The sequence below is a fragment of the Phytophthora sojae genome (assembly GCF_000149755.1).
Source record: "Phytophthora sojae unplaced genomic scaffold PHYSOscaffold_1, whole genome shotgun sequence".
Classification (NCBI taxonomy): Eukaryota; Oomycota; class Peronosporomycetes; order Peronosporales; family Peronosporaceae; genus Phytophthora; species Phytophthora sojae.
Genome location: NW_009258115.1, coordinates 8564005 through 8590321, shown reverse-complemented (window position 1 = coordinate 8590321; position 26317 = coordinate 8564005). Strand labels below are relative to the sequence as shown.

The following is a 26317-nucleotide window of genomic DNA, read 5'->3' as shown; positions in this document are numbered from 1 at the left end:
TCAGTCCTCCCTTACCGCCAAACACACAACGCGCGACTAGCGATGCCGATCCAATCACGAAATGAAGGGAGCCAGCACCAGCTCAGCACGGCGCGGCCACTCGTCGACGAGGAGCGTGATGAAGTGGCCTCCTCTCTCGCTCTTGTCTGTGCTGCCGTCGTGACTGCCAGCCAGGAGAGGCGTGCGCTGTCGGTTCCACTGGAGGCCCGGGCTATGGAGATCGGATCCCCAGCGTACGTAACGCGTAGAGTCTAGGCAGAGGCACTGGCTGGCTGGCTGACTCGGCTCGCGGGGCGACAGTCAGCGCTGCGATGCTGCTGACTGCTCACACAAAATGGCCCAGGAAGTGACGGCAGTGGTCGTCGGCTGGAGGTGCACATCCAGACGCTGTCACGGCGGGCTCGGGCTCTTGAATCAAGAGTCTTGATAGCGGAGACCGTCGTGGATTTCGGGGTGGATGAATGGGCACGCGGGCAATGAATGATGAACAGCTGGCGAGTACATGTACTCGTTGACTGGCGCGGCAGCGACATGGGGGCGCTGATACTTGCGTGGACGAGCATCTTGGTGCAATTGACAGCATGAATCTAGCTGCGAGCGCAATGGAGCAGCCATGGTGTCATGAAGCCGAGCGAGGGTGAGCCTTCTTGTTGAAGAGATCAGCTTGCAAGGTGTAGCGTTGCGCGCGTCGTTACGTTGTGCTCTTCAAACACGACTCTTATCGCTGTTATGCGGTATCCAGGATACCGTATCCTGTATGTTATCCTGTACACGGTACTACAGTACAGTATACGCATTCGAGTTGTGCGCTTCGACTCGATCGGGGATAAGTCGAGGAGGCTACAAGTCGACCGGAGAGATGTCAAAAGTGAGGTGCGTAGCGTGGTAAGTATGGGAATCAGTATGATGCAGCTAACTGCGTGCCTTGGTTGACGGCGGGGAGATAGTTGACAGCTTTCAATGGTGCACAGAAGACATTTGTACCCCATCGTGAGGTGAGCGACAAAAACTTTTGGACCAAGTCGACGGAGGCTTCGCTCGTAGACAGAGTCAATGGTGTCAATAAACCCGTCCAAGCGCCAGCGGCTTGACGAAGCATCGGCGTTGTCACCGGAACCTCCTGCCAAACCGAAAGGCAGCAAGACGATGGTTACCGCCCAAAGGTTTACAACGGATGCGCGGACTCCTGGAACGACTCAATCTTCTTCGAGCGCGAGTGCTATCCTGTGTATATTATGAGCTGGTCATTCGCTTGCTCAAGCAAGACGCCCTAGCGGTGACGACCACGGGGACGCCAGGTGAGTCTGTGAGTTTGTAAAAAAGAATATCTGTTTCTGATGACAAGCTCTTCCTAATTGTTTGGCGCAGGCATCGGCAAGTCCATGTTCTTCGCGTACTTCTTCCTGCGCTTCAGCGTCGAGAACCAGAAGACCACGATCATCGCCGCCTCATTCAGCACGCATTCCACAATGACGGAGGTGGTAGTGTGGAGAGGGGTCACAAGATTGCCCAAACAACGAACTGGTTGTCGATGGGCGATATCATCGAGAACGAAGCGAAGGACGGACTGATTCACTTGTACGACGGGCCACCACAATACAGTCCCGTGGGCTTTCACATGGTCTGCTTTACAAGTCCAACCGACGACTGGCTTGGCGTACTCAGCAAGAGCGAATGGCACCCCGTTCTGGTCATGCCGCTCTGGGATCTGAGGAGCTGCACATTGCATCTGAAGAAGTGAATCTCACAGGAACTGCGCCGCTTGGTAACGGAACCCAGAGGAATCGGGAAGAGGGACCTAGCATCGCTGTCCACGAGCTGACCAAGTTTGCGGACGTAATTGAACAGCGCTTCCGCGTATTTGACGGAGTTGCCCGTGAGTGGACAAAACCTTCGTTGATCGACGGCTAACGTTGATCAAAGAAACTATTGCGAAGAAGGACAATGTATTTATCTGCGGAGAGTCCTCGAGGCAACGGACCACGGTATCTGCCACTGGGTACCAAACCCAACCGACCCACAGGGAAGGCACAATGGCAGAGCCGACCACATTCGTGAAGTTGCTGCTGATGCAGCGTTTGAACGCAGTCACCCCCGACGCCAGGGATAAAGTCATTTACTGATTGCGGGACGCCGCTGCTGCTTCTTCATTTCGTGGCATGTTATTTGAACTGGGTGTGCACGAAAAGCCTGTTTAGTTACTGCGCGATAAATAACTGGAGGCGATCCTACGAACGCAGTTAACGACGTTTAAGTGCGAAAACCCGGCCTTAAGCTGCTTCAACGACGAATTTCCTGCCTCGAAGCTGTCAAATGATCCACACCATATCCCAAACGCAACGAACTTTGCGCTCACCAGCTCGTTCTACTTCCGGAAGTCAAGTGGCACTTCCAGTGCGAAAGACCCAGGTGTATTGTTGCTGTTTGGGGGGATCACGGTGAGCTCGGTCATCAAACGACCAGGATAGCGTCGCCGCAGATGAGGAAATCCCTGCAATAAGTTGGGATCGATACAACCGGTGATCGGCGATAGCGTTTGAGGCGACGAAGAAGGTGAAGAATGCAAACACAGCGGCGAAATGTAAGGAGAAATTATCGTTTTCCCACTCCCGTCCGCTGCTCTCGAACCACAACCATAAGCAACAAGCACTGACTCGATTCCGCGATTTCAATAAGAGACTCAAGCTCGACACGAACTTAGAACATGGCCAAACTGTTGATTTGTATTTTTTAACGAAACGAAGGCCTCTATGCAGGTGCGAATGATCGGGAAAAATAGAGCAGACACGCACGCATTCACTAGTTCGCAGCCCTCTCGCGGCGCGAGTCGTACTCAGCCAGGATCTCCTCGGCCGACTTGCCCGACGTCTCCGGCACGAGCTTGAGGCCCAGCAGGTAGAAGATCGCCAGCAGCACCACGAACGGCACGTAGGCGTAGTCGTCGAGCGCGTCCGAGATGTACGGGTAGGCCACGCCCACGATGAGGTTGCAGAGCCAGTTGACGCCGATGCAGAGCGACGACGCGCTCGCGCGGATCGAGTCCGGGAATATGTCGGCCGTCATGACCCACACCAGCGGCCCCAGCGTCACGCCGAACGCGATCACGTACAGCGCCGTGAAGACGATCGAGAGCGCCGGTACGTCCACAATGAAGGCCACCGTCATGCCCACGGCCATCACCACCATGCCCGCCAGCCCCCACAGGATCATGTTCCGAGCCCCGAAGCGGTTGGCCAAGACGCCAGTGAAGAAGGCCGGGAAGATGTTGATGAAGTTGATGATCAGCGTACCGATGCGCGAGTCCGAGATGCCAGCGTCGGAGAAGATACTACCGGAGTAGTAGAACACGGCGTTGATACCGGACAACTGCTGGGAGCACGAGAGCAGCAGCCCGCCGAGGAGCTGCATGCGGTAGCGCGGGGCGAACATGGACTCCTTGGAGGTAGAATTGCCCTCCTCCGCGTGGGGCTTGCTCACCTCGAGCCACGACAGCGCAGTGGCCACGTGCTCCTCGCCATACAGATTAGCGATCACCTGCTTCGCCTCCTCCCTTCGGCCCTTGGTGAGCAGCCACGCCGGACTCTCGATCGCCATTGAGGGGGCCAGCAACAGGTAGATCAACGCCAAGACGCACGGGAAGGCGGCCAGGTAGCGCCAGCCGCTGCTGGTGTTGGCGAAGAAGAAGCAGATCGCGGGCACTAAGATGCCGAGCGTCGTGAAGATCTGAAGGCCCAGACCCAGCGTGTTGCGCATGTGCGGCGGCGACAGCTCGTTGATGTAGCCGCCGATCGTGGCCGTGGCTGTACCCGACGAGAGGCCGGCGATGAGGCGGCCCAGAGCGAACAACCAAACGTTCGACACCGAGGCCTGGATGACGCCGCCGAGCAGCATGAAGACGCAGTTGCCCATGAGCGCCTTCTTGCGGCCGAACTTGTCGCTGAAGTGGCCGCAGCTCAGCGAGCCGACCATGGCCCCGAAGATCCACGCGTTGACGGCGAACGTCCACTCGAGCTTGGAGTGGCCCGGGAACATGAGGCACGTGTCCTCGGCCACGGGGCGCGCGTTGCACTCGTCCGTGTCGTTGTACTGCGACAGGTTCATCTGCGCCGTGGACCAGCCGCTCTGGAAGGGCTGCAGCCACGACAGCAGCGCGCTCGTGTACAGGATCGTCTTGGGCTTGATGAGCCGAGCCGCGGCCTTGTTGGCCTCGTCGAAGGCCGTCACCGGCTTGGGCGACGCTACTTCGGCGTAGCTGGTCGCCATGCTTTGGTGGGCTTGGACTTGGTTGAATGGGAGGCTTGTGCTTGGTAGGAGGAGGAATGAAGAGTGAGGTGTTAGGTTGGTGTAGCCTTTGGCTGGTACTGGGGACTACCCAACGACCATTCAAGCGCGTGGAACTGCAACAGGGTAAACGTTGACTTTGGACGATCCAGCGTAATACTCTGCAACGTTAGCAGAGTTAATACATGTAGAGTCAATAGAATCGACGGGTCACGCTGGCTTGGGTGACAGTTGCAATTTTCCGAGTGCATGTGCACTTACTCATCACCGCGGCCCGATTAGGATGGGCGGCACTTGCGCCAACGCTTCAACCAACGGACAGCGAGCTCTGGTCGGTTCGCCAGTCGGAGACTACTGTAGCGAACGTCGCGTGCGCACTCGACCTACACGTCCCAGTCGAGGCGCCTCCCTTTGCATTCAAACGCTTGGTTACGCTTTCGATTGCAGTTCAACGTTGAACGTTTAGTGTCGACGAATGGTCCGTGAACGAAGGACCGCACGATAGGTCGACCTGCATCATGCACCGCACTGCGATGCATGCACACCAGAGATACAGTACCTGTAAGCTTTGTCCAACCGGGGTAGACAGCTCGGATGAAGAAGTATCCTTTCATAAGTTTTCCTCCTTGACCAATTGTACGATATCTCTTCGCAATGCGAAGCCCAAAGTTATATTTATATCGATTTTTAACATGTTGAAAAATTAATACCTGCTGCAAAATCTCACAAGTGTGAAATGAATTATTTTAATAGGAAATTGCTGAAAATTACATTGTGGAGTGTACAAACAGCAAGATAAAAGGTCATACGATGAAATAAATACAGTCACACCTCTATAAATGACACCCAGTTCGCTCGGTCTAATCGCTGTTTCAGTTAAAGAATTGATCAGATAAAGAAATGGCTACACTTCTAATGGCTACATTTTCGCATAAATTGTGCACCACAATACAACCCCTCCAGCATTTTCGTAGTCTTGTTTTGTTTCGTCTTCACACTGAGTTTCAATACAGTGAGGTTATGGGAATATTTGTTGTCCCGACCTGCCACCATGCCTGCAGTACTGCATAGCCCCTAGTTGTCTCGACATCATAATATTTTAGTTTTTCGTAAAATATATATGTACGCTGCGCTGATTGTAAAATACTGTGGCTAGCTTATTTATCAGTATTTACAAGCTTGCAGTTACTGTAAACTCTTTGTTCCAACTTAGCATCCCAAATAAAATTTCTCTCTTCGCTCGATTTGTTGTGGCGGGAGTAGTGGTAGCAATGGCATACGTGGGAGGAGGCAGGCAAGTGATTGAGAAAAATATATGAGTTTGGATCTATTACTACGGCGTCCATTTAGAGGGTTGAGGCGCCAACAATGGCGATCATTTAGAGAATAAAGAGGTTTTTGATCAGTTATAGAACACCTATAGTGAAATCCATATAATCCCGTTTGCAGTCGAGGAATCCTAACCAGATAGGGAACACATAGTCAGTTAGAGGGGTTCAGGGAGGTGTCACTGTAACGTGATGGTTGCTGTACCAATTTCATTAGCGAATAAATAACTAGTATTGTACTTTGCAAACGTTTTGTCGTTTTGACTTGGAGCTCTCCTCGATTTATCATTAAGTCGAGGTCGATTTAATAAAACGAGGTCAAAGAAAGGGACAGATCGATCTATTTAGGCCGGCTAATAACTCGAGCTACGACAATCCAAATCAGGGCTCGAGGTCGATCTCCTGGTGGATCTGGGCAGAACGAGGTCGATCTACGGTAAATCGATCCCTTTTGCGTTTTCAAAAGCGCAATTCGAGGTCGATCTAAGTAAATCGAGCTACCGCCTCTGTTTTGTACCCTGATTTGTGGACCGGCCTTCCTCGATCTAGGCCATAAAACGGGGCGACATTTTATCTGCAAAGCACAATAATAACAATACAAATCGCATCCAGGAGTGCGGCAAAAAAGCTCGTACCTAGTGGAAATCTGTGGTGCTTCTGCTTTCGTGAAGGGTTCGTGGAGCTTGGTTTGCCGATCGCCGCAACACTGTAACTTACGTGCACTTCAACAAGTATCGCTTCGTTCGACATCAAACAGTTGCGACGAGACTGATGGCTATCGAAGCGATTGCGGCCATTCTTGGGCATGTACTTGTACGTCTACCTACACTCGCCGGGGGGGGGGGGGCTCGATGCTTCCAATAATATGTACGAAATGACTGTCCATATAAGCTTGCTCTGGCTGGCTTCCTCGCAGTCGGTCATATGCTGGAACGGAAGTAAAATGTCAGCAACGCCTTCTTCCTCATCGAGTGACGAGCTCTATAGCGAGTCGCTCACAGTATATCCGGTTGTTTCCCCCCACAGTCTGGTGAGTCGGTCCATCACGTCTCACCCGCTGCGGTGCATTTATCTGCGCTTCACTCGTTCCAAAAGTCAATCATCTTGGCTTGATGAACCAGCTGGATGCGTACTTTTGAGCTCTAAAACTATAGAGATAAGACAAACTTCTGTTCATATCATATGCAGCTGGACACGAAACCCCGCATACTGTGCTCCACCCAAGAAATTCTTGCGCCAGGCGCTCAAGCGGGATGGTGCGGACTTCCAGAAGGCAACCAAGGGGCTTTTAACCACAGTCCACTTGTCGAATTCCAGCTGAAGGCGAGACTTATCCCCCCACCCTTGGCCACTGTGGAGGAAGTCGTGGTGATCGACTTGTCGGGACGTCTGGGTCGCGAGACGGCCATGTTTCCCTCCTCGTTCGAGCTCAAGCTGGACCCGAGGGCCTTCAAGTCGCCGTCCTTGGGGCCTTTCAGCGAGGCCCAGTCGATCGAGCGGCCAATCGCTTCAGTGACCAGCAACGACGACAGTTCCGTCGTGGAGAATGGTGCAGGCCAGCCGCTGTATAACGCCGAGATCTACGGAAGTCTGCGCAAAGGCGGCGCCGTGGATTTCTTCTCGCTCGAGTGCGCCGGACTCGTGGCTGCCACCTTCGCGTCGACGTTCTCCATCGAGTGTCTGAACAGTGTCATCCAGCCAATGCTGAAGGAGCATTTCGGTCTCAAGACGGCGGAACTGGCGGCGGCGCAGCGACTGACAGCGATCCCGCAAGTCTTCTGCTTCTTTATTGGTTTGCTGTCCGACTGCTACCCGATCTTCGGCTTCCGACGCAAAGGTTACCTGCTTATCGGACTATCGATCACCGTGGTGAGTCTGTTCGCTCTCTCTGGACTGGACGGGTACATTGAAACTCTGGATCAGGGAACAGCGGGCTTGGGCTTGGCTGCCGCGATCATCACGTTCGCGACGTTGGCTAGTGTTGGGAACATCATCGCCTATGTGTGCGTGCACACGCGCGTGCTCGAGTTATCGCAGCGTGAACCTCTCGGTCAGCGTGGAGCTATTCAGGCCACGTACCTCATCTTCCGCTGTCTCGTGTACATCTTCACAGACGCCTGTGCGTACGTTGTGTCGCTCATTACAACGCACCACTGCACGCCGTTGCTCGCGTCCGGTCTGGTCATCGCTCTCTCGATACCTTTGGTGTGGAAGGCGTGGCAGGAGAAGTATTATTCCCTGTCGACGCCTATGAAGACTCGAGGCCAGATTCTGTGGCGGATCATGCAGCAGAAGGCCGTGTGGAGTATATTGGTCTTCATGTGCTTCTTCACGCTGTTCAGCGGCATCGCGTTCAGCGGGCCGTCCGTTGTGGTGAGCGTCTGGGCCGGGGCCACTGGCGACAACTCGTTCGTGCAGCAAGTCATGTACTACGGCGCCATGCTGGGGACCGTCGTGGTGTGGCGATACTACTTCATGAACCGCCCGTGGCGCTCGTTCTACTCCATGTCGACGGTTCTACTCGTCATCCCGCAGATGATCGTCGCGATCTGCGTCACCCAGGATATTATCCGGGACCGGTACTTCTACCGTCTCATGACGCTGTTCACCAGCGTCTCGGCTGGGATCGGCTGGCTTGCGAGCATGGTGCCGCTCACGGAGATCATGCAGGAAGGCTCGGAGGGCGCCATGGTGGGGCTCATGCTGTCCATGTACTTCTTGGTCAGCATCTTCGTGCAGACCAACTCTGTGGGTCTGTTCGACGGTACCAACTTCTACAACATCGCCGAGGTCGCGATGGACACCCCGGACGCGAGATTTGACGTGCTCATAGCGCTGCTGCTCAACTACGGCATCAACGCGTTGGCTTTCATCGGACTCTTCTTCCTGCCGAGGCAGAAGCTCGATACGCAGCAGCTGCGGAGCTACGGCGGGTACACGAAGTGTGCCAGCGCTGCTATTGTCACCTTCGGGGTTGCGCTGTTCGTGTACACGTTGACTATCACGGCGCTGACGTTAAACCCCTCGACCTCCTGCATGCGTATCGCTGGCGGTCACGGCTGCTAGGTCTAGTGCGAGCCTATGTATTAGCTGTGTAATTCATATATCGTTTACCTTACTTTGAATTCTTCGATTCGTGTGTGTGATTGATATGAGGAGGATTGACAACACTTATTGAGTCTTGTGCACTAGTACAAAAGAGCGATGACCGACGGCGAAGACGCATTTGCGCGACTTGTGCGTGACTTGGAGTCGAAGAAGACGCTGTGTCACGTCAAGGACTACCTCGGTGTGTCTCTCGAGCAGATGAATGAACACGTGAAGCACCACGGGCCAATTACTCATCCAAATCTCGGTGAGCAGCGTGGATTTTTCCTTGACGAAGGAAGGTTCGTGCCATTTCGCTTGGATGTCTACGGACGCTGCGTGGTTCGACCGTACATCTGCCACAAGCTGCTGGAATGGAGCGGTTGGAATGGGCGAGTTATGAATGCGCTAGGGAACGTCGTTTTAGATGGGACGACGCTGCGAGTCCCCGACGTGGCTTATGTCCCTCGCAATCGTCTGCATACAAACCAGCCGACGGAATGGACCCGTGATGGAGAGCCTTTTGCTCCGACGTTCGTGGTGGAGATTGACACTCTCGCAGGCCCCAATTCAAACCTCAGAGCGCTCGACCACAAGATGCGACGCGAGTATTTCCCTCACGGCGTGGAATTGGGCTGGCTCATCGATCCTGAGAACAAACTCATGTACGAATACAAGCGCGACGACGAAGGAGTTCGATGCGTTGACAGTAATACGTGGAGAGACCTCCATGGCGGTACAGTTCTTCCAGGATTTACTCTAGCTAGTGGGGGCTTGGACAAGGTGTTGGAAGAGGCTTCCGGGCGTCATCATCAGAAGAAGAACTGGAGTGTCCTTATCAAGGCTGCGGACAACAGTTCAGCACTCCTGGGGCATTTATAAGTCATTCTGCGTGGCACAGTGATCAAAGTGCTATACAGAGGTACCGTGCGAAGCAAGCGTCACGTTAAAGACTGCGGTTTTAGTTATCACTAGTGCAATCCAGTCAAATCCTCTCGCTCTTCAGTTCAAATAATTACTACCCTAATTTTTCTATCCATCTCTTCGTGTTACGCCAAGCACTTGGCCAGCAGCCACCCTTGAGCCGGATACATGCTCGAGAAGAGCGTCACGAAGAACTCGTCTTGATCAGCGAGGCTCCGACGGGGATCTCGAGCGAAGTCCACCAAGGCGTCAGCACGGCGTCCGAGCTGGAACGCATCCTTGCTCTGCAGCATCGTCTCTAGAGAGCGCAGGTGCTTCTCCGTGGTTCGAGTCATCTTGAATGGATTACGGTCGTCCGTTCTCAGCGGTGCTCCATTCCGCGTCTGCAACCGCAGGAATATCCCCGCAGCCAAACAGGAGACGTGGAACTCCACGCCGTATTGCAACGACCCACCCAGACCAATAGCCTTCATGATCCCATTGTTGCGGCGTGCGTGCCCAAGCTCAAGTAACAGGTCACACAATTGACGCAGCATCTGCTTCTTCAACGTCGAAGGCAGCACCTCGGCGAGCGGCTTGCACACACAATTGGTCACTTCAGCAGCCAGGAACAGCAACTTCATCTGCGCGAAGGAGCTGCTTCCCACTCGAGCTCGCTCCATCCAGCCCATCAGCTTCGTCAGCAGCGCGAGACTTAATGACTCCGTTAGAACGGGTGCACGGCGCAGTTGCTGCAGGAAGAGAACCTGCAGGGTGAGCAGTTTGCCTTGCTCCAAACACGCCGTCTCGAACTCGTCGCCACTCAATTCAGGCACCTGCAGACGCAACGCCAAAGCGTCCCACATTCCACGACGCTCCTCGATGATCCACTTTTCAATGCTTTTCTCGGCGACTTGACTCATCACGTGAACGGAAGCCAGGGCACGTCCGCACGCAGCTAGACAAGCCAGCTCACCACCTCGGAAGGCCAAGAAGCTCCACAGCACCTTTCCAAGAGGGGTACCAATGGCTTCTGCTGGGGACTGGGTCGCTGAAACGATCGTACCATTCGCATCCTCTTCCTTGTCGGAGGTGCGATCCGAGGTTTGATGACCCCGGTAGTTGCGCAGTTGAAGTGCCTTCTGACTGGATGCGAAGTCACGGACAAGGGCGTCGATCTCCACGAACACCACGTTGCCGCACTTGTTCCAGTTTAGCGAACCACTTCCCGAAGAACCCGACGATGAATTACCACCGCCAGACTTCGGACTGCCTTGCAACTGCTTGAAGAACACTTCCACGAGAGACAGGTTGCAAAATCGCAGCACTCCTTCTATCGTGGCCGTCAAATTTTCTTCCGAAACGCCTTCGTTGGAGTCAGAATCATCACTGCTCTTGAAAGCTTCAGTACCATTCTCTTTGCCACCTTCGGGCTTGTAGAAGTGCACCAACTCATCCAACTTCTCATATAACGCCGTACAACTCGACCCGTACAGAACCATCAGCCACGCGGCGTGGTCGGAGTTGTAGCGATTGCCATCAAGGCAACCACGATCATTGACCTCAAACACACCAAACAGCAGCTTCAGGAAGAGGTTTACCCGCTCCAGGCTTGCTGGTTTAGGAAGCACGTCGTGGTGGAGTGTCGTGATCTGGCCAAATAACCGAAATACCAACTGCAACCTTGTGAACGCATCCTGCATCATCGCGGCACTTGGTGACGCTGGGAATGGCCCACTCGAAGCCAGGCTTGACCCTCCTCTTGTTGGCCCCCGACTTCCTAGAGGCTCCAGTAGCGCCTCCAGCGTAAATCGCTGTAGCGTCTCCAAGTCGCCCATGGTCATTTTCCATTTTGCCCAAAACGCAGACTGCTGCTTGATGAAGTTGACGAAGTACGGCGGAAGCACATTAGTTGATGCTGCATGACCAGACTGAACCTGGAAGTGGGGCATATCCAGCACCAATTCCAAGCACAGCTTCGCAAACTCCAGCAAAAATGAGGAGCACACAGCCTCACTCTGAGCCCCCAGCCACGCGTCGGTCGATTTCCAAGTTGTCCGGCACAATACGTCACGTACGAGCCAGGATACGAATGGGTACGGCGACAACGATGAGTGCGTTGGAGGGACGATTTGGCCACTCGCCCCAGTTGCAACGCCGGTGAGTTGTTGTTTTTCCGTCTGAACGAGCTCGCGCATTTGATGCACGATTTCCAGTGTGAGGCACCAGTGCTCCCACGCTAACCGCGTCACAAACTGGTGGAAGTGCTTGCAGATATGAGTTGGCGCATGCGGGACAAGCACCGTCAAATAGAAAGACCAAATCTGTGAAAGCTTGGCCGTCTGTGTCAACACCGCATCATCACCGATGATCACTGTGGTCCGGGGCTGTGATGCACCCGACGACTGATTCTTCAGATACTCAGAGCAGGTAGCCACAAAGCACGAGCAAATTGTTGTCCCCGTCGACAGGGTGTCTTGATCCGACCACGGTGCACTGATAGCTGAGCCTTCCGAGTTAGTGGCTGGTTGGTATAGCGTGGAGAGCAAAGGCTCGAAAAACGCTGTGATCAGCTCCCACTGCTGCTGCTCTGGGGCTACACGACAGCAGAGCGTAAACAAGTCCAGGAAACTCTTGAGGACTCCAAGTCGCTGCCAGTATACGATAGGATACTTCGATGATGAAGCAGATGACGAACTCTGCGTTTCTCTTCCACGTAGAAGCTCAGAGGTGCCTCCTGGTTTCGTGGCGCCTCCACCAGACAGCCCACCTTGCCATCGCAGCGATGTCATGTGTTGACTGAGGAACGTCACAAGCGACTCAACCTGCGTAAATGGCAGCTCTTTCCAGGCAGCAACTGGGATTCCAACGAGAGCCTCCCACACAACAGCGTCTACTGGACGGGGCAGCGCCGCCAAACCTGAGGAGTTTGATCCATCATCGTCAGATGAACTCGCTTCTCCATTGCCTGCTTGGAACCGATAGTCATCGTGAACACCAACCAGCGCGTGCACCATCTTCTCGACATGGTCTTCTAGATGAGCAGAGCAAATGAGTTGTAGAACCTTAGCGTACACACGAAGAACTTCGTCCAAATGTCGTGACGCATCCTTGTCTTGAGTCTTTCGACCTCTTTCAACCAGACTACGATCTGCAGGGAACTGATGACCAATATCGCCCAGAATCATACACAGAACGGTTTCGCGATCAAGTTTGGTTGGTGTTTGCGGGCTTTTTGTTTGCAACCACACGCGGAAATCAAAACGACGAAGCAGCGTGAGCTTCTCTTCACCCGAGAGCTTGGCAGAACTACTAGCACTCATCAGCTTTGCGAACATTTCAACGAATCGTGTAGGTGCAGCAGCAGGGAAGAAGCAGTCGCTCAGCAAATTGATGCGAGATGGGTCTTCCAGCATGAGTTGAAGAAGTGTGCACGTCTCACGTTCGTCCACGCACACGAAATTCAGTCCCAACTGTTTGATAGAACGCCACAAAGCTTCACGTAGCGGTGGCACCATGCGGGAAAGCTTTGTGTCCAGCTCAGTGAGCAAACGGAACCACTCAAGCCCCTTGTTATGTAGGCGCTCCACTTCCTGCTCGGCCTTCTGGATAGGTGTGAGCGTTACATCTTCGATAACTTCATCGGTCGCTTTTTCCGCATTCTGAAGTACTTCATCATGTGCGGGCTTTTCAGTCGGGGGCTCGTCTTCTAGCGTCTTCTTCACACGCTGAAGCTTCTCATGCTCAACACCCAGCGTTCGGACAACTTGGTCAATGAGCAGAATCTGAAGCGACAGCATAAATCCATCTCCATCGAGCTGTAAAAACTGCTCCGCTCCCATTAGCATCGCCGAAGTGGTACCTGTACTGCCCTCATCATGCTCACCTAATGATAACGCCACATTTTTGATCAACATGGACTGCATATCACAGCGCTCACCCTGCGCACGAATCGACTGGATTGCATCATCCATTCTTGAATCCATCATCCACTCCAAAAACTCGAACCGGAACGCTGCAGGACTGCGGCAGCTGGCGCCTTCAGGGCACGGCATACTTTGCGTCACCGTTCTCGCCTTGCTGATATACAGCTGAGAAACACTGTCAATCATTTCAGAGTCCAGTGCCACAAGAACAGACAGGTTCTCCGAGAATTTCATGGCCACTGCTTTCAAACCCGCCTTATTAAGCGGAAGAGATGGGGTGATGACACATCGCTCTGGCGAAACAGTAAACGCTACCGTCGGTAGCTGTGTCAAGCTTGAGGGTCCACATAGATCCGATAGTAACGGCAAAGGTCGAATGCTGAGGCTAGCCAGCCCAGCAAGTCCACCAAAGCTGCTATGTCGTCTAGCTAGTTCCGATGCTTCCTCCACAAACGCAAAATCATCTTCTTCTCCAGCTGTAGCAAGTGGGGTCGACAAGGATGGTACTGAAGAGCTAGCGGACTCCTCGCTCTCATCACTAATAGTCACTTGCGGCTTCGTACGTCTCACGGTAAAATCAAATCCACACCAATTCGTCCACAGCGGCAAGTCTGACCAGTTCATCTGATCCGAGTGGGAATTCAGCAACTCGTCACTCAGCCGTAGAACGTCCTTCAGTCGTTCTACCTCGTAATGCCGTGGCAAGCCCGACAATTCTTCCTCCTTAAGCCATTGGTTCGGGTCCTTCTCCTCCATCCACGCGTCCATCGCTGCGTAAAGTTGCGATAGTGCGACGAAATGAGAGTACTGACGCTCTTTCAGCTCTCCACCTGATCCAGTACCGCTCGACGTGCGTCCAGCCGTTCCTGTAGCTGTAAGTACAACTCGTGCCTGGTTGGAGCAAAAGTTTACCAGTTTCCGCAATTTTGTCTGTAGATGTTTCCTCAGATGAACACGTTTTGTGCTGCGACTGCCCGATCGATCGAGGAAATGGTGGCCGAATACGTGCGATCCACCGGCCGTTGCGAAGTACAGTGCGAAAAACACTTGCCAGTAGATAATCTGCGTGGGCTCCGACTCAGGGAGATCGAGACAATAGTTGCACCAGCGGTAAATCTTGTACTGGGATAGCGAATCCAGGCTGGTATGACCAAATGCCAAGGGGTTGCCTAGACGCGATGTCGAGTTTGAAGCTTCGTAGATCGTTTCCTCTGCTTGATCGTCTAACGTTTTTCCTTCTCGAACTGCACTAAGTGCTGTAGCAAGCCGACCTTCCGTTTTCTTCAATTTCTCGAGCTTTTTCATCGTTTTCGGCTCATATTTTACCATAAGTTGCCCCATCGTAAGGAACAACGGAACCTCCTTCCGCGTTTCAATTAGTAGACACCAGAGAGCGAGATACGGACACCCGCTAACGTACTGTGCCACATTGTATGAGCCACCAAAAATTGAGGCGAAAGTCGCCGAGGCGGCCACTGCTGGTAAGAAGCTCATCACAACAATCGGTTCGTTCTCGAGGAACTGCTGCTCCGGCTGTGCCGCATCCTGCTCTTTGCGGGCGACACGGTGACAGAAAGAGTCGAATGCAGCTTCCACTAAGCCGACCAACTCGAACAAAATATTAGATGGAGGACCCCGTTGTTCACTCGCATCGGCATGGGCTTTTGCTTCATGGGCGCTTTCCATACTGCAGTGCAGCATGACATCCAGTACGTGCCGGAACGCCGCGTTTTCATACCAAAAAGGTACTTGTAACAAGGACTTCATCCAGAACCGCATCGACTCAGCAAGAGACATATCGTCGACAGAGTACTCAAAAGAGCGTCTGATCAGAGCACACACTGCTTTAGCCGAGACAGAATAGTCACTTCCTGCGATCATTCCCAACGACGACGTTGACGTCAACGAAGAGTTACGAATCGATAGAGCGGCACTCGTCGATGATGCTGCCGACGGAGACAATGCCCCCGTACTGTTTTCACCGCCTAACGCCGACGAAATCCATGACATCGCTCCGTGAAACAATGCTGAAGTTGTCACCGATACAGGACTCGATTGAGGGAAACACTCGTTGATGAGCGCGGGTAGTACAACAGGGTGCAAGTACCGACTGCACTCTCGCACAAAGCGAAGCTTCGCCAATATACGGCCTTTTGCTGTGCTCTCCCACCCACCAATGTAGCCCTTGTTGAGAACTTCTTGCATGCGATGGAGTTCGTCTGTGTTGATGTACGAAAACTCATGCAGAGAGTTCAGCAGGCTTAGCAACTCGTCGGTCGATAAAGCTTGCATCGCTGCCATGCATATCTCCAACTCGTTGTCAATATCCATGAAAACGCCACCATGTTGAGTTTGCCCTTCTTCTTCAGTTTCAATTTCCTCAGAAGATAGAGCTGCCTCCGCATCATCCTCGCTGTTTGATGTCGCTGTCTTGGACTCATTCTCGCTTTCGGCTTGCGGTGCTGACGCAGACACGCACGAGCTACTTGGGAAATCATTCTTCTTATCCAGACGCGACAGAATCGGGAACAAGTTCTCGAGGACTTTAATCGCAGCAGGGAAGAACTCGCTCTTCAGGAGGACTAGCAAAGGCTCCCAGCGGTCAAGACGGTCGCTAAACACGAAAGTCGTCATCTGACAGATTACATACGCCACAATAGGCTCCGTTCGAGGAGCAGCAGTGGCTGCAACTGTCGAGTCGATATCCCCTCCAGCCACTCCTTTGGAGTTTTGCGGGGTCAAAAGCATACGAGTCTCTTGTTGAATTGGAGCTCCAGTGCTTCCTCCAAATCCAGTTTCTGGCGCGCTTCGCTTTGGGTTATCACTGTGGCCAAAGTGAGTTACCTCTTCCTCTAGCGACGCGTAAAACGGGAACACTTTGCGAGAAGGCAGAACTCGCAGCACTGATGCCCCAGCAAACCAACGGCGCAGCGTCAAAGCTTCACGTGACCGGTCGTGGCGAAGATCGATAAGCGGTAGCAATGGTTCGCGCGTCTTGGGTGAGTAAAATCGCAATTTCAGCATGAGTGTCCAGCACCACTTCTCGAAATCCACCGCTTCACCCAGCCATAATGCCCGGCGAATCGACTTGGCGATTGAAGTTACCTCCAGCTTCTGCGGAGAGCCTCCTCCAGACAAGACAATAGCTGACTCAGGGTCGCTTGCTCGCTCCTTTCGCGTCTTGTACAGCACTAACGCCTCGGCGACCATAAGGGCCACTTGGCGATGTAGCATAGCGTCAGTAAACAATCGCTGATGCTTTACATCATACTCCCAATTGATATGGTCCAAAAGGAATCGAGCTAGAGCACTTCGTGGTGCTGAAGTGTCCTCGAGAAGTAGCCATTCTTGTAGATTCAGCAAATCCTGAGCCGTCGGCATCCAACGATTGATTGGAAACGTTTCGAACACGTGAATCCAGGTTGCAGCGCACTCGTGATACTTGAACAAAAGTGTGATCAAAAGCGACAAAACCCATGGGTGCGCCAAACAAATGGTACTGAGAGGTCCTGCTGCCCGCTCACCATTTTCGCCTAGCGCGTGTTGACAAGCTTCCACAGTGTAGCCGGCCATAAACAATTCATGCACAGCAACGGACACCAGGTCATTCCGTTCGGTAGCGCGATTCTTCTCGGACGACGGACGGCACGATGCAGCCAAACTGGCCACAGCATTCAGTAGATACATCGCGCTCTCCGTATCGGACTCAATCAAGTCATACAAATGCTGACGCGCCAACGCTCCAGTGTCTACGTCCTGTGAACTTGGCTTGCCGATAAACTGCATCCATCCCGATGCTGTTTTTGCTTCCAGTGGCAGACTGTGGAGGTTGAATAGTAGCAGAGCTAATACGTCCCACTTCGCCAGATCAGACAACGAGCCAAAAGGAAACAAGTGCAAACTCTTCCACGCCACCCGGTTGCAGTCGGCCGCCATGAGCCCATGCAAACTTGTTAGAAACAACTGATCAAACAGCGTCGGGTAAAATACAGCATCCTTCATTCCCGAGTCGTTTGGTCGACCTGATCCGGGCAGCTCCGACGCATCAGCCAGCAATTGTCCAAGAAGTTGCGCGATTCGTGTAGGTAACTTTTCGAATTCCTGAAACGCGCGTAAGCTGTGCGTGAGCTCCAGCACCAAAGTTAGCGCTCGGCTGAAACACTTCTTTACGTCTGAGGTGCACCGGAATAATTGCTCGAAAGCAAACGTGTTGGGGAATTGGTTCAGCACCGCCACGAAATCTTCATCAGATAGAAAATAGCGATCCAGCATTTCTGGGTTCTCCAACAGCACCCACTCGGGAGAGACCAAACCTTTTCCATCGGCCACTCCAACCTCCGCACTTTTTAGAGTCTTTGAGCCATTCGGCGGTGCGCTAGACACAATCATCGACGTCCGCCGCAACTTTTCAGGATGGAACACCAAATGTAACATGGCGATGTAGTGATCGACTAAATCTTCGCTCCACTCATTCCTCAGAGACCCATCTGTCCGGACCATCGCACGCGGGAACTGGAGAAACCTTAGAAACCACGATCGCTCGTCCGTTGAGATCCGAGGCAAGTACATCACGTGCATCAGTAAATACGGCATATTTTGCAACGACTTCGCTCGCAAGAGGCTCTGCAGACATGTCGAAATCCACTTTTGCAGGGATTGCCTGAAGCGCAAAACGCTCGTAAACCATTCATTTGATTTTGTGGAGACCGATGATGGAGGGAGATAAAGTACCACATCGCAGCTTTCGCACAATTTACACCATTGGTTAGCTTTCATGGGAGAATTCAAGCTGCCGCAGGCGTAGCATTTGATCTTTCGCTCCATCCCCCCACCGCCAGCCGCACTGTAATGCATCTTTGCGTGATTGCTGTGCCAGACCAGCTCTCCACGGTAAAATGACTGCGGTACTCGACCAAATACCCCCTCTTCCCCTAGCGTCACTTTCTTCTCAAAGAAGATCAGCACGTCCAAACAGTACTTTAAGTGATCCACCGATGACGCAAGAGATGATCCTTGGGGCAGCGCTTCGTAAAAGTTAGCACCCTCCGGTACGAGATCCAAGTCATCAATACCACTGGTGCCGCCACAAGAAGAGCTCATCTTGTTGAGAAATGCCACCAGATTCGGCTCCTGCAGCACGCTGTTCAAATACTGCTCCACGTGAAAGAACGCAATGGCGCGGTCAAACGAATGCATTGAAGCCTCGACCGTGCGTAGTTGCCGCAGCTTGTCCAGGTGAGCTTTCAGCTTTTCGAGTTGGACAGACTCCAGCTTTGCCGTCTGAAATTCCATTTGCTGCTCAATTTCCACGTTATCACCGCATCGCTTCGATGAAGAAACTCGTTTCTTTTCGAGCGTCCACACTGTCTCAAACATCAACAGGAACAAATGTTTGAGTAATCGAAAAATAGCAGATGCGTATACGAGATCCTTACCTTTCTTGACCAGGAGATCAATTTTCTGCTTGTACTCGTCCATCGTCGACGCAGCATTGTGCAAAATGTACTCAGAAAATAAGTAGCGTTCTACCCGCGCGTACAGTTCGCCCTTGTTGGTCTCAATATGCCGCATCTTCATCTCCTGGCGCTTTTGGGACGTCTCGGCTCGCATCAGGTTCATCTCGTAGTTGATGAACGGCTCCAGCTTCACCCGAATGTGCTTCTTCTTCAAAAGCTGTTCGTAACTAGTCTCTGCTCCGTCTGCTTCTGCTTCCTTTGACTGGGTAGTCGACTCGGCTGCTTTCGACGCTTCACGCGGCATCGACGGATAAATGTTATGCATCCCAGCTTTTTTCTCGGACAAGTGGGACTTGGCGAACGAACTCATCACCGCCGCAGTGGCGCCTTCCACCGACGTTTCTGTTGCTCTCTGCAGCGGCATCCTCGCCACTGGGCCCAACTTCTCCGGGTTCCGCGGCGATGCCACCACTTTGTGCAGTTTCTTCGACGTCGTCGGCGACAGCGACGGCGCCGACGGAGTTGTGCTCGAGTGCTCCGCCACTTCCACATCATCTTCAAAGTCAGGCGGCGCCGACGGAGCAGCAACGTCAATCCCTGCCGGCACTGTAATTTCATGGAAAGCACGGGGCATCGACGGTCGAACTGGTAGTGGCGGAGGTGGGGCACTAGGCTTCGGCTGCAGCGGCAACCGCGGCGGAGGGGCCACCCACCCTCCGTCACTCTCTTCGTCGTCAAAAAGCGGAGCTGAGGGGGCGGAGATGGCTCCATCCAGCACTGGAATCAACGGCGGCGTTGCCGTCTCCTGAGCAGCTGCAGAGTCCGTCCCCAGCGCGCTTCCTGTGTCTTTACTCTCCCCTTCAGCCTGGTCTCCGTCTCTATGAGGAGGATGCGAGCCTGCGCCTTCAGCGACCAGCAGCTCCTGCTCCTTAGAGCCCTCACAGCCGCCCTGCAATAGGGCCATAAGGTCCTCCTCATTGCGGCGGATCTCGCTGTCCGAGGCCACAGGCTCCTGGATGGCGTCCAGCTCCGCGATGGCCGCCTGCACGTCCTCGTTGTCGCTCTGCGCATCCTTGGGCTGCTTCTTGGCGGCTTTAGCGCGCTGCGGGCGCTTGCGCACCGCCTCCATGGTGTAAAGGCGACGAATTAGACGCTAAAAGCTAGGTTTTACCGGCTTCAACGTTACAAATTGTCCGTTTTCTTCTTCTCGAGCTCCTGCAGCCGCTAAAAGCGCGCGGGCGACGCGGCCAACGCGAGCAGCGGGTAGAGCGGAGTCTTGCGGTGCTGATGCGGCGTGAACGGGGGCTGGAGACGCCCTGGGAGCGGCGTACGACGCGTCGGAGCGCGGCCGAAGGCACAAGCTTCTTCGCCGCTTTCTCCCTTGGGTTACAAGAAGGGAACTGTTTCATTTTGGAGGCGAGGAAAACGCGCTGATTGGTGGGTTGGTTGTGCTGGAATGATTGCCGCAGGAAGCGAGCTGTCTCGAGGAAGAAAAGGGTGACGACTTTCTGGCACCACAAGCATTTTCGACCAATCACGTGACATTGGTGCACACATGTCGCAGACGATGGTGACCATGTTGAAGTGCGCACTTTGCTGCACCGGTCGGTATGAGACCGGGAGGGGGCTGCTTGGTCCGCCCTGCGGGCCGGCAAGCTTTGCCTTGCCCCGTTCGGTTAACCATGCACTTTAAGCAGTGCCATGCCGTACGGCTATCAAGACAGGATCGCTACATGCCAATAGACCTACTACTGGAAGGACGCGGCGTGACGACACCAGGTCGCTCCATTGACGAGATTTCGAGTAAAAGCCCAGAAATCTGGTGCGTGCAACATGCACACGTATTTTGTGCTATTTGGCAATGGATCATTGTACTCCCCACTTCGAGTACTTACCTGTACTTGATATGCTTAGTTACCCGGCATGTTGAATTGTGCAGCGGGGTGAAATTAGATTCGGGCTGAACTTTGTTTCCTGTGCTCTGCAGTCTAATAACGTTAGTCTTTGTGCTCACGCGATATCGATTCTTTGCAGCTAGTCACCAAGATAGGAAGCAGGAAGACACGCAGGCTCAGTTTTTAATTATCACGTCGAGCACAGAAGCACACACTCAAGATGGGCGACGCTGACATCGAGCACCTTAATCGCGTCCGAGAAGAACTTTACCAGCGCGATGAAGCAGACGAAAGGGGTGACGACGTCAAGGCCTGCCGTCCCGTGGTTTTGTTCGAGGAAATTTGCCGTGACGACTTCCGCGCGTGGATCGAGGACCACCAAGACGACGACGATTTCCGCTACTGGGACTACGAGCCATTAACCGTGGAGACTGGCCGCGCCGTGCTGTATTATTTCCCGACTGCGGTTCAAACCCTCGCTGTCAGTGAAATTATCAACGAAATCCGAAGTGAAGTTGTCCGCATTGGAGACGATGAAGAGCTGTCTGAGACGATGTTGACGTCTCCGTCCCCAACGCTGCGATTCGGAAATCGGCTCCAGAATGCTGATGCTGCTTTAGAGCCTCGCCATGCACTACGTCGCGATCTTCCGAACGTCGTAGTGCACGCAGCATATACAGAATCGTGGTCGCACTTAGAGAAGAAGCTGCAGAGCTACATGATCCCAGCCACTGCGGTTCAAGTCGCCATCGGGATCAGAATCTTCGGAGAAGAGCGGCGGGTCATGATCTTCCAGCGCATTGACGAGAACACCTTCTATGAAGATGAGTTTGACCTGACCAGGAAGGAACCTGGATACTTCAGCATTCCTGTTGAAACGCTCTACCGCGGAGGAGCCATCCCGACGTCGTTGGCCGGACACGAAAGCGAGGAGGTGAAAGTGGACCTGGCATGGCTGCGAGATGTTATCGACGAATTCGATGGCCGTGCGTGAGCGGCTTCTGCACCCCAAAATAAAAATATAATAGACTTTTTACTCATAATAATACTTGTACTACTGGGCGGATGTAAAAAAAGCAGGGGCGGATCTTGGACTTGAAAAATGGGGTGGCAGGAAAAAACATGGGGGGGGGCAAGGCTGGGAGAATGGTCAGAATTCGGCCAATTTCGAGCAAAACACGGCTGAAATCGGCAAAATTGGGTCGAAATCTCAGAAAAATGGGGGGGGGGGCATGCACCCCCCATTTTGACTGAAGATCCGCCCCTGAAAACAAGCACGCTTTGCTTCTCAGATTTCAGATACGAAATACATGAATTGCTAGAAACCCCAAACTCTGATGCCTAATACTGTGGAAAATATAGCTTTCACGATCGTGCCGCCTCAACCGTAGAGGAAAATATTTTATAATGACAACCTCGTACTATATCGCAAGTCAAGCTTCCAAACTATGCCAGAGGAATCGCATCAGAGAGCTTGTAGTTTTCGGCACTAGCTATGTACCAAGGGCACGACATTGGGTACGAAATTGTGCCAAGTTCGGGTTCGATGTACCAGCGTATGAAGAGCTGATTGAACGTGCGAATTACCTTGCGTGGCAAGAGTCGAGCAATCAGAAGCAACACCACAGAACTAGCCTGGTAGAGGTTCTCTCCATAGAACAGATAGCCCGTGAGCAGCACCGCCTCAACCGTCGAGCATCGTTTGTCTATGTGCATGGTGTATGCGAAGTCGTCGCAGTCTTTGAACAGTCGAGTGAACGGAACCCCAAGGCAATTTTCCTCGAATGACGTGAGCCGTTGTTTCGCAAGCTGCTCCCCTGCTCCAGGCAAACCAGCGTTGCTGACGCGGTAGTGGTACATCTTTGCTCCAGGATTGCGCTTCTTGTACAGTTTGAGCAGAAAAGTGATAATTGCTGCGAGCAATCCGAGAGCAAGGGACGCGGCAGCAACCACGAATACCAAATTGTAGGTGAACACATAGCAGGAATCCTGCAGGCCGCAGTACTTGGCACCGAGGACGGACGTTCGTCGCAGGAGCTGGCCGTTCTTGTCGCCGATAAATGCCAACGAAGTGATTCGGTACGAAAAAATCACAGCGCCGACGCACACCGTGGCTGTGAGGAGAATGACTTCCCACGGGAGTCTGAAGTCCCGGTCCAGAACTTGTTCACCGCTGCGAGCCTTAATCAAGTTTACGGTCGAATAGGCGAACGCGAAAAAACAGAGCGAGAGATTGAGCACCGAAGCGGAAGACAAAGTTCCAGTGGATAGTCCCAGGTAGTACATGTTGGAGTTGAACGCGAGGTGATACGTGACCTGAGCGAGGTAAATCGGCTGCATGCGTCCATTCTGGCACCGATAGGCCCAAATCTGCGCGAGAATCACGGATTTCTTGTGCGACATCACTTGGTACAGACTGATGACCCCCATGAGCAAAATTTGCGCAACGAGCATGCAGGGTAACACACTCAGCTCCACTGTATCGGCGTATCGACTTCGAAAGACGCTGATAATTTGCTCGAGTCGTGTGGGGTCTGTGGAGCTCAGGTCGTTCGTGTACTCCCACTCGGAATTGTATTGGTTGCGAACACATACGTCGCCAGTCGAGCAAACGGGCAGATCATCGGGAGCTTGTAGAGTGAGGCCGTACGAACGCCAGTGCTCCAACAGCGTACATGTATCTTCAACGTATACTCCCGTAGTATTCACAGTTCGGACGCGACACCCCGCATAGTACGACCGAAAAAGCGGTTGCGTGACGGTTGTGTATCCGTAGACGGTAGCCTTGGTCTTGATGTAGCGCGAGATAGCAGGGAGGCTGCTCCCAGTGAACTCGTACGGGAAGAGCTTGAGAATATCCGGAACAACAGCGAGCAGATCTTCTCCATCCGTAGCGTACGCAAGCTTTTCGCCGATAATTCCCTCGTTTTGGATGTCTGGGCGACAATCCGTGTAGTGTGGGAACGTGTTGATGTCAGCCACCGGAACGGATGCGTACTCGGAACTCCCCTTGACTGTCTGGAACTTGTGAAGACGCAGCAAAACGCCGATGTTCCATCGCGACACACACTCGTTCTTCCTCTCGACAGCGACTTCAAGCTCGCGCCTCATCTGAGGAGGGAGCGACAGCCCCAAAGTGTTGATCACACTCAGAATTCCATCCGGCCCGCTGGCTAGAACCACATTGGGCGTGCCCCAGTCATTCGTCCCGGTAGAACACACAGCCCCGTCCGAGTCAAGCTGATCAGCCAAAGCCAGCGCCGCGGGGGTCAATCTGCTGTAGTCGTTGTTAGCCACAGCTTCGGTCGCGATGGCTTGGAGGTCTTCATACGCTGGCTTGCTCAGAATCGCGTCAGTTCCGAAAGCGCTCAGCTGGATCAGCACCTTTCGGCACGAGCAGACGCAGCCCGTGCACCCCCCATGCATCACCGGGTCCAGTTGACTGTAGGCGAAGTAGCTGTCTTTGGCCTCGATGAAGAAGGTGGCGCTGGAGAAGTAGCCGGTAATGCCGCAGACAATGATCAGCAAGATGGGGGCGATCAGGCATCGCCCGCTCACTGCTAGCACCGCTTGAATCACGGAAGGATGGAGGACCGACTTCCAGCTGCGAGTACCGGTACTGTTTTGTTGCTGCTTCTCTGCAAGATACTGAGCCGCCCACGTCCCTGTTCTCTTCACATCGTCTGTCGACTTCTTGTCAGGTTTTGCTGGGTCGTCCATGGTTTGGCTAAAGTACTCGCGAGACAGCCGAATTGAAAGTGGCGACGGGGAAACCAATCGGACAAGATGTCGACATGCAGCTCAGCTAACTTTGGCAGCTTCAAATTTGGAGCGAAATACAGATGAAGGACAGTCTCGAGTGGAATAAGGCTGCTGGGATTGTGCTAGTGTGCCAAGACACGCAGGACAAGATGAAACGGTGCGGTATATCTGGAAAGCAGGTTCCATTTACCACACGTGAAGGAGTTGACTCGGTTTCTGGTACAGGAGTTGTAAAATGTGCAGCGACTCAAGCAGAACAAAACACAGGGTTGGGACGAACTGAATAACTGCTCTATGACGAAGTGCTCAAATGCCAAGACGTCCATGCTGTTGCCACTGCACAGCACTTTTCCCGAAGCAGGTAACTTCTATCAGATCGAGTCACAATGGTGTTCTAAGCAGGCCATCGTATTTCATTACGTTGTGAGCAAATAAGCAACAACTTAGCTACCAAGAAGAAGGGTCTGTCGACAGTGTCGACCCGCGGCAAATGTAGATCTTTGTTCTGCTTGCTTGTGGTGGCGCTTGACATGAGCGAGCCTGCCGTGTTCCTCCGTTCAAGCCACAATCTTGGGGCCGATCAGGTGAACATAGCTCGGCACCGAGTAGGTCACGCAATAAACGTGTCTCTGGTGTAGTCAGCCACGCTGGCAATCGTTGTGTAGCCGACCGAAAAGGCGGTCGAGACCTTCTCGGTCACGAAGTTTTTGGTCTTGGTGGCCATTTCAACGGCGACGTCGTACTGCCGCCCCGAGTAGAGCACCGTGAGTATCTTGGAGATGCCGGCATCCACCTTGTTGTCCAGGACGTTGAGACTCGGGCCCACCCAGGCCTCGTCGATCTCGAGCAGCGACATGCCGCTCACCTTTACCACGGCCGTGTTGACCATGTTCTCACCAACGCACGCATACGGGGCCACATCGAAGCGGAAGCTCGTAGTCTAGTAGTGCACGCGCTTGGCCGTGTCGTAGTAGTAGGACGCGCGTGTGAGCCACGGGCGGTGTACGTCCACTTTTTCGGTTAAAGCCGTGTCGCTGGGCTCCCAGTTCACGCGAAAGTAGAGCAGCACCGTGTTGATACCCTTGGGACCGAATGAGAACGTCATGTTTTGCTCACGGTTGCTCTTGAGGAACTCGGTGAGCAGCTGCGCCGTGCCCACGAGCGCCTCCTTACGCCTCTCCTGCAGCACCTCGATGGTGAGCTTGCTGTCGACCGTTTCGCGCTTGACGCTGAGCTTCACGTTTTCGTCGATGGCGGCGCCATCCTTCTTCAACTTCGTCAAGCGCTCATGGCGAAGCGAACGGCCAGCTTCTTGCCGACCAGCTCCTCCTTCTCCACGAACGACGCATCCATGCCGTGAACCTTGATCGCGAGTGTTCCGGACGGCAGCAGCATGGCGCTTCACGGCGAATTCCGAAATGAACGAGTACCAGCGGATCGAAGAGCTCGCTCAGCGAGCTCCTGATGGACGGCCAAGAACTGGGCTCCACCTTGCAGAAAGTTACCGCTAAAAGCAATCACGTCGATCCTCGCGAAACTTGTGAGTCTGCTTCTTCTATCAAGAAGGCGTTCTGGCACGAACGCTGGTGATGAACGATCTTCGTGTTATCGTTGCTACAACCATCCCCCCCCGTGTTCAAAATTAAGCGGGCCATGGCGTCGTCGTCATTATACCCCAA

The 26317-nt window shown here is 53.4% G+C and overlaps 8 protein-coding genes across 8 annotated transcripts; 4 read left to right on the top strand and 4 right to left on the bottom strand.

The window, feature by feature from the left end:
- Positions 1-42: 42 nt before the first annotated feature.
- PHYSODRAFT_322719 (hypothetical protein) lies at positions 43-1911 on the top strand (the record flags this gene model as incomplete). The annotated part of the gene is made up of 6 exons (XM_009518157.1): positions 43-233; positions 348-453; positions 1262-1298; positions 1369-1481; positions 1550-1621; positions 1666-1911. The coding sequence occupies 6 exons, from the start codon at positions 43-45 to the stop codon at positions 1909-1911; spliced, it is 765 nt and encodes a 254-aa protein (XP_009516452.1).
- Positions 1912-2799: 888 nt separating this feature from the next.
- Positions 2800-4504, bottom strand: PHYSODRAFT_552600 (hypothetical protein; the record flags this gene model as incomplete). Its single annotated transcript, XM_009518156.1, has 1 exon — positions 2800-4504. The coding sequence occupies exon 1, from the start codon at positions 4261-4263 to the stop codon at positions 2800-2802; it is 1464 nt and encodes a 487-aa protein (XP_009516451.1). The 5' UTR covers positions 4264-4504.
- A 2668-nt stretch (positions 4505-7172) lies between these two features.
- Positions 7173-8672, top strand: PHYSODRAFT_366698 (hypothetical protein; the record flags this gene model as incomplete). The annotated part of the gene is made up of 1 exon (XM_009518155.1): positions 7173-8672. A coding segment is annotated over one exon (1500 nt), but the record flags the coding sequence as incomplete, so codon positions are not given.
- A 141-nt stretch (positions 8673-8813) lies between these two features.
- PHYSODRAFT_322716 (hypothetical protein) lies at positions 8814-9578 on the top strand (the record flags this gene model as incomplete). The annotated part of the gene is made up of 1 exon (XM_009518154.1): positions 8814-9578. The coding sequence occupies one exon, from the start codon at positions 8814-8816 to the stop codon at positions 9576-9578; it is 765 nt and encodes a 254-aa protein (XP_009516449.1).
- Positions 9579-9745: 167 nt separating this feature from the next.
- PHYSODRAFT_309675 (hypothetical protein) lies at positions 9746-20110 on the bottom strand (the record flags this gene model as incomplete). Its single annotated transcript, XM_009518153.1, has 3 exons — positions 9746-15978; positions 16012-18888; positions 18961-20110. The coding sequence occupies 3 exons, from the start codon at positions 20108-20110 to the stop codon at positions 9746-9748; spliced, it is 10260 nt and encodes a 3419-aa protein (XP_009516448.1).
- Positions 20111-21096: 986 nt separating this feature from the next.
- Positions 21097-21870, top strand: PHYSODRAFT_294452 (hypothetical protein; the record flags this gene model as incomplete). Its single annotated transcript, XM_009518152.1, has 1 exon — positions 21097-21870. The coding sequence occupies one exon, from the start codon at positions 21097-21099 to the stop codon at positions 21868-21870; it is 774 nt and encodes a 257-aa protein (XP_009516447.1).
- Positions 21871-22322: 452 nt separating this feature from the next.
- On the bottom strand, positions 22323-24596 carry PHYSODRAFT_471877 (hypothetical protein; the record flags this gene model as incomplete). Its single annotated transcript, XM_009518151.1, has 3 exons — positions 22323-23666; positions 23742-24049; positions 24095-24596. The coding sequence occupies 3 exons, from the start codon at positions 24594-24596 to the stop codon at positions 22323-22325; spliced, it is 2154 nt and encodes a 717-aa protein (XP_009516446.1).
- Positions 24597-25248: 652 nt separating this feature from the next.
- Positions 25249-26033, bottom strand: PHYSODRAFT_322712 (hypothetical protein; the record flags this gene model as incomplete). Its single annotated transcript, XM_009518150.1, has 3 exons — positions 25249-25530; positions 25591-25911; positions 25941-26033. 3 exons carry the CDS (start codon positions 26031-26033, stop codon positions 25249-25251), a joined length of 696 nt encoding a protein of 231 aa, XP_009516445.1.
- Positions 26034-26317: the final 284 nt, after the last annotated feature.